This window comes from Diceros bicornis, chromosome 28, assembly GCF_020826845.1.
Source record: "Diceros bicornis minor isolate mBicDic1 chromosome 28, mDicBic1.mat.cur, whole genome shotgun sequence".
Lineage (NCBI taxonomy): Eukaryota > Metazoa > Chordata > Mammalia > Perissodactyla > Rhinocerotidae > Diceros > Diceros bicornis.
The window spans coordinates 11,021,551-11,028,470 of NC_080767.1; the positions used below are offsets into that span (position 1 = coordinate 11,021,551).

At 43.4% G+C, this 6,920-nt stretch overlaps 1 protein-coding gene across 1 annotated transcript; it reads right to left on the reverse strand.

The window, feature by feature from the left end:
• Positions 1 to 633: 633 nt before the first annotated feature.
• Positions 634 to 3,926, reverse strand: LOC131393661 (acyl-coenzyme A amino acid N-acyltransferase 2-like). Its single transcript, XM_058524714.1, has 3 exons — positions 3,464 to 3,926; positions 3,018 to 3,220; positions 634 to 1,227 (listed from the first exon to the last, which is right to left on the reverse strand). Exons 1-3 carry the CDS (start codon positions 3,924 to 3,926, stop codon positions 634 to 636), a joined length of 1,260 nt encoding a protein of 419 aa, XP_058380697.1.
• Between the last annotated feature and the right edge of the window lie 2,994 nt (positions 3,927 to 6,920).

Here is a 6,920-nt window from a genome sequence, read left to right on the forward strand (position 1 = left end):
CTATGTGCCAGGCACTGTTCTAACAGCTTTAAATATGTTAACTCATTGAATTTCAATAAATGTTACAAAGATACTTGATTAAATTCAATACCGTTCCTGATTAAAATTGTAAAAAGAAATATATTTTAGGAATAAAAAGAAGCATTACTATTCTAAAAAATAAAAAGTATCTACTGGAAATCTATAGCAAGTGTTACACTTGGTGGTATTAGACGTTTTCATATCAAATGTCAGAAACTAAACTCACAATAATTTAAACAGAAAACGTATTTCCACGAGGAACTTGGAAGTTCCAGGGAATTCATCTAGATTGGCAATAGCTGGATCCAAGGTATCCCTAACTGGGATACAAAAGATTATTTAATTTGCAAGAGTATCACAACTTTGAAACAGCAACATACCCTCATGCATATAAACTAAGATTCACTATACAAAAATTCAAAGCACATACAAATTTGTCAGAAATAATTCAGATGCACCTGTGCCCTGGTCCTTTGATTTTGTCTCATTTCCTTCCGGTTGATTCGATATGACTGTGAATCTAGAGAATCAGGAGAGCCTCCTCTCCCCATCACATCCCTGCCTTAATTCTCGTTTTTTTCTCCCTACTCCATCATCAGCCTTAGCCCTTGCTTAGATTTTGCCTCTGGTCGGAAGGAGGTGTTGCCTGAAGAATTTCTGGATCTCTGCCCAGGAGCGCTCCTGGGCTGCACCATGAGCAATACGGTCCCCTCCCCAGAGCACGGGGGCGGAAAGGCTCTGGTTCCAAGAAGCATAGCAGGAGGGCGCGTGGGGCGTCTCTAAGAGGTGGCCCGCCCGCTGGTAGACCAGCATTCTCCCGCTGCGTCTCCCGTGGCTCCGCAGCTGGTCCAGGGCCTGCTCCGCATATTCTCTGCTATTGAAGCATTCGTCATCCCCTGATACAATGAAGAGGATAGGACCCCGGGCCTTTTCAACAGGAAGCACGCTCTGCTGATTCAGTTTATCCCGGGGGTCCCCCTTGTAGTGGCGGAGTCGCACAGCCCCCGAGACGTCCATCTGCACGCGCTCCGGAAACGAAGGGATGGGTGTCATAACCATATCCCTGTACTTGAGCGGAGACTCAAAGATGGCGTTGGTCCCATTGATCCAGACAGTGGCTGCCACCTGCTTCAGGTAGCAGGCCATGGCCAGCCCTACCTCCGCACCTTTGCTTATGGAGAGCACTCCGATTCCTTGCTTTTGGATCTAAAGCACAAAATAAAGGGAACTGATTACAGGCCATACTCGGAGAAAAAGCCATCCTACCGGCCAGTAAACGAGTGGGATGGAAAGAGTCAGAAAACGGGGCGGGGTGGCGGGGGGGGGGGGGGGGGGGGGGGGGGGGGGACACGGGGGGTGGGGGGACGACGACACAGTCCTGGGGTTCTGGTTTACCAGCTTCCTTGACTGGGAACATTACCTACTTACCCTCTCTAAGCCTTGTTGTCTTACCAGGCAGATAATATTACCTACCTTGCAGGATTATTATGAAGATCAAGTGAAACAGTAGAAATGAAACTCTTCCTCAAAGGCAGAGTTTTATAAAAGCAAAGAGTCTAAAGCACCGGCAACATTGAACGTCCCAAGAGCAGAGGCAGGTGAGCTTTCCAAAGAATCAAATTCTTCTCTACACCTGGGAAAAGAGGTTTCCCAGGTTCCTTCAAACATTTTGTAAGTGTAATTCATATTTAAATAGTATTGTGCAGCTACAAAGGTTTTGCACATCTATTAATCCAAAGGCTAATCCTGAAAGCATTGGGAGTGTAAACATGAAAGACTTGAATTCTATACACAATTGATTTTCTGTACCCAGTCCAGTAGGAAAAGTAGTAGGTAAGTCATAGGAGGGAGTCTTAATTCTGTGGTAGGCTGAGGGAGCAGACGGAGGGGAGAAGTCTGAGAGATGAGCGAGGAAAGGAAGGGCGTTCTGGACAGACAGCAGCAAATACATAGCGACCTGGTATGTTTATCTTGCTCACAGGCGATTCTGATCACAGAAAGGTGAAAACGATAGGTTAATATCGTTCAACTTAGTAGAATGTCATCCCAGACACCTGACAATGTGATACCTATTCCTACGTTTCTTTTTTTAGTCATTAACACATATATCAGTACTTTGGGACCCCCCCAAGAGAACTAAGTCATAATTCATCTGATATTTAACTCCTAGAAAAAAGCTGGGTTATGAGATGTGCTATTCCAATCCTTCTCAAATTCAAAAGTACACACGAATCACCTGGGATCTTGTTAAAACGCAGCTGCTGATTCAGGGATGGGGCCTGGGAGTCTGCAGTCAAACAGCTCCCAGGTGCCATGGCCTCTGGTCCCTGGACCACACTTTGGATAGTATAATGATACTTGACAGAGAGTTCTAAAATGACCCTTCCTCTCCAGATTCCCTTCCTAGCCTGGCTCTGGGCATTAGACGCTTACTTTAGGCTTAGTTCTGTCTCTAGATCTGAAACTTGAACTAAAGCGCTAACTGCTCATAAGATGACGCAGCCACGTCAGTTTAGCTGACAATTCTGCTCTGATCTCCTGGCCCAGCTCTAACACTGAACTTCTGCATTATGCTTAGTCTCAGAACTCTTTCGTGTGACTTACTCTAGCATAACCCCATGCAGAGATAAACACTGAAATTTGAAAACATGTCAAGATAGAGAATTCAAGATTGGAGATCAGTGGCTGATAAAAAATTGAAAAGCCACTGATGAATAAGTCACAAGCATTACAAATGTAAAGAGTTTTGGCTTTTTTCCATTGAAAATAATCATAATATGGCCACCATTTATTGTCTTCTTTGTGCCAGTAAACACTAAGCTGATCACTAACTAACCCAAGGACCCTACAAGGTAGATGTTATCATCCCCATGTTAACTGTAAACTGTGTATGCCCAAGTCTAAACAGATTGGTAAAACAGGCAGAACAGATATTCGTGATTTTTTTTTTCCTTTGCTGTAACGTTGCAAGGTAAAATGAAAAGTATTTTAAATACCTTGGGATTAGCTAGTAGCAAGTTGGCAGCTTCCTCAAAATAATCCAGGTCTACCTCCTGCAGTTGGCTGGGCAGGTCTTCATAGGCGAAATATGCCAATGCCATCATCGCAAAGCCACGGGCAGCCAAAAGACTGGCCCGAAATTCAACTAGACCCCCAATGCCCCCAAACAAATCAATGATTCCTGGGAAAGGGCCTTCCCCTGAGAGCAACAAACAGAGAAGAGAATGGGATCAGAAAAAGTGAAAGAGGGTCAAGCAGATAGAAAGCAATGAAAGTACAGGCTGAGCAAAATGAATTCCACCTTCACACAAACACACACACACACAAACAAATGACGTTAGTTTTAAAAGATCGTGGGAAATACTAGTGCTCCAGTAAAATGAGACCATTTGTTTTTATTTCCATCAACAGTGTTTTCTCTACCACCACAGATTAGTCTCACCTGGCGGGAGGAAAAGGGCTCCTCGCACGCGACCTTCTCGGATCTGCACCCGCTGCACCTCAGGAACCGAGAACCAGCGCTGCAGCGTCTGGCGGGCCCTGGGCTGAAGCGTGACTGAATCTTGCAAGCAAACTGAGTCATACAGGTCCAGGGTGACCCAAAAGGGGCTGTTCATTACATCCCGCTTAATCAGCCTACAGAAAGGCCTCTCAGACTTCATAGACCAGAAGAGGCCCATCGGATGGACCCCCACATAGTCACCTCCACATGCAGGATCCTGCTCCAGGTCCAGCTCACCGGCCTCATTAGCCTTAAAGAAGGCTTTGGACCGGTACACATTTCCCATCTCGTCCTTCAGAGATGCCATGAGGGTCACTATCTGCAATGGGGGCAGGCCTGTCACGCGGATGTGCACTGGCTCATCCATGAGGGCACTTGCAGGGGTGGCTGTCAGCTGGATCATTGGCAACTGGTGAGGGGACCAAGCGGTATTTCATGCCCTGCAGTGAGAGAAAGACTTGAGTTGGAAACTTAAGTTCTAAGGAAAGGGCCCAGACAAGGCTTATGTGAGTTCTGGCCAAGTTAGACTTAGTGCAAAGTACACGAATATTTGGAGGGGGGAGAAGAAGATGTGCAAAGAGAACTGGTTATTCTCATTTTACAAATGATGAAACAGGTTAAATGACATGCTTAAAGTCTCATAAATAATTAATAGTAGAACTGGAAATTCAAGCTAGGTCTGACACCACAGCCGCCTGTCTTATCCACTATAACACTGCAGTAAATCTTAGTTTTGTGGTTTGAGTTTTAATTCTTCAATTGAGATAATACCCATGTGACCTATTTCACAGGGTGTTTGTTAGGATCCAAGGGGATAATGTGTGATAAAGGACTTATAGGAAGGATCGGTGCTGTTTTTCAACTCCCATACCCACCTGGGGTAGAGTTATATAAACAAGAAATATATTATGGTGTTGTTTAATTTTTTTTAGTCTCTAATCCCTCCCTGCCATTGTAAGACCAAACTCCAGCTCTTTTCAGAGTTCTCATTCTTTGTTCTTTTTAGGGGAAAACAAAAGTTCATGATCTTGTCTCTTCTTTTATGCCTTTCCAATGGAGTAGTAAATGTCGAAATGTTTTTTTAGTAAATAGACTATAATATATGTTTGATCAGCTATTTCGTACTATGCTCCATTATGAGCAAAATTTGGGGCCTGCCTTCCTTCCTTCCTTTCTTCCTTCCGTCCCTCCCTCCCTCTCTCCCTTTTTCCTTCCTTCCTTTCTTCTATATCTCATTCCAGAAGAGATTTGAACCTGTTTACAGATAACAGATTCAAAGTAAAATCAAAATAAAATAAGATTCAGGAAAATATGAACTAGAATCAGAGGCAGTGGTCAAAGAAAACTTGGAGCATAAAAAGTAGAGCCTTTTTGTGGGCTGTCGGTTTGGCACTGAATTAGTGATAGAAAAGGGGGAAAGGCTACCTGGTCAGTTGCATTGTTCTAGTTATTCTCACAAAAACAGTTACCAGTTCCTCAGGGGAAAGGAAAAAGGGAGGCTGTTCCAAAATTTAGCTCCAAAAGAAATTTCTCATATGAGACTTTGACATAGGTGTGCACCATTTTTTCAATAATATCTTCACACAAGTTGTAGTAATAGGTGTCCCCTCAAAAAGCTTGATTCTCCGAGGGATCCTTAATTTTATTTTATGGAGGAATGCCAAATAAAGGCTTTGAGGTCTAGATCTGTGAGTACAAAAACTTGTGGAGAAATAAAGTGGCTCTGGCAGGGCAAGGGCAGAAAAGGGGCTCTTGCTGCCCAATTCTTCACTGTAGAAAGGGGGTTGGTGGAGGTAAGAGAGAGACAAAGGGAAAATGCCTTTTGCGCTTACTTTAAAAATGTGATTTTCTGCGAAGGACGCACTCCCTCCCAACTGATCCCCCATCAACACATATTACTAACCATTTTACAGAAGCCTAAACTCATGGTCAATGGAATCATTTGGAGTAAAGAGAATGATTGTGAATGTTTTTCCTCAATACTGGGGAAGTTCTTGACAGAAGAAGGTGGCATCAATTCAAACTTCAGGGGTCTTTCATTCATGTTCAGGAGATGGGACATGTAACATAAAAAAGAACATTCCATGTCCCATGCAACATTTCAGTGCTCTCTGAGTATTTTGTGGTCTAATCCTTCCTGTAAGCCTCTGTATCTGCTATTTACTTTGTCCTCAAAGTAGAGATCATGAAGAAGGAATAATTGATTCCCCTATGTCACAATCCTTTCCCAACTCTTTTTGCTATTATTCTCCTTCTCAAAACTTCTATGCGATGTACTGACTCAATACAGATTGTATTTTCATATTGAATTAATTTGAATTGCTTACCATATCGACTCTGCAGCCTGCACCCTGCATCTGGTCTCATCCTCCCAAGGGCACTGCAAACTCCTCAAGGGCAGCAACTATGTGCTAAAACTTTAGAGGTCCTATTGATACTCATATAGTAAACTATGCAATGTACATGCTTAGGAGTTAGGAGAGTCATAACAGGGGCAGAAGAAAGATAGCACCAAAAATGTAGTAAAAATTCTCTACTTATATAGTGCTTTTGTAATATCAAATACTGGGCTTTCTTACCAAGTCATGGTTCCTTTTTATCTGAGAACTGCCACCAAAAGCCCGGAGATGAACACTCAGCAGCTATGTTTATAGCAAGTGACCTCAACCCTGGGGCCATTGCTCTTTGGATCAGCCAGATACCTGATTCAAGATGTGCCAGGGACGTTCTCCCTTTGCCAATTTAGAAGAGGGACCCAAGATCACCAGTCACTCTAGCAGGATCAGGACTAAAGCTGAGGCAAGAGGGCACCTAGGTTGCAGAATTGACTTGCATAACCAAGCCCCTGAAGTCCTCCTGAAATTTTGCACCCTAGGAGCCTCTCTTGCCTCACACTAGTCCTGCACCTGGGCTCTTCACATGCGGCCGAATCCATAAAATTCAGAAGCTGTCACTGAATAATCACAGACAGCCAGTCTTGGGGTAGACTGTGGGAGTTTGAAGAAAGAAAGACAGAGACAGAGAGAAATGTGGTTACTCTTATCCTGAGAAACCCCTGAAGATAGGGTAACTCACTTAGAAGGTCAGGAGCTCTGTAAAGGAAAGAGATGCAAAAAGATAGTTTTCGGAAGACTTCAGTCTTTGAGAGAATCTATCTTAGAGCTAGAATTTTGTTTTGGGGTCTCAGCACTCGGCTGACTATTGAATGCTTGATGTTTTGTCTCCTAATCTTTCTGGAGCTCCTGTTAAATGTGTTAATTTGTTGATTCTGATTTGTCAGAAATTCCCCGTGATGGTCATTATTATTCTATATCTAAATTTTTGCCCTTTACACCAACATATACGCAAGAGATTAGATTGTAGTGAAACTTCCTGTTAGAAATAGGAGTTCTCCCAA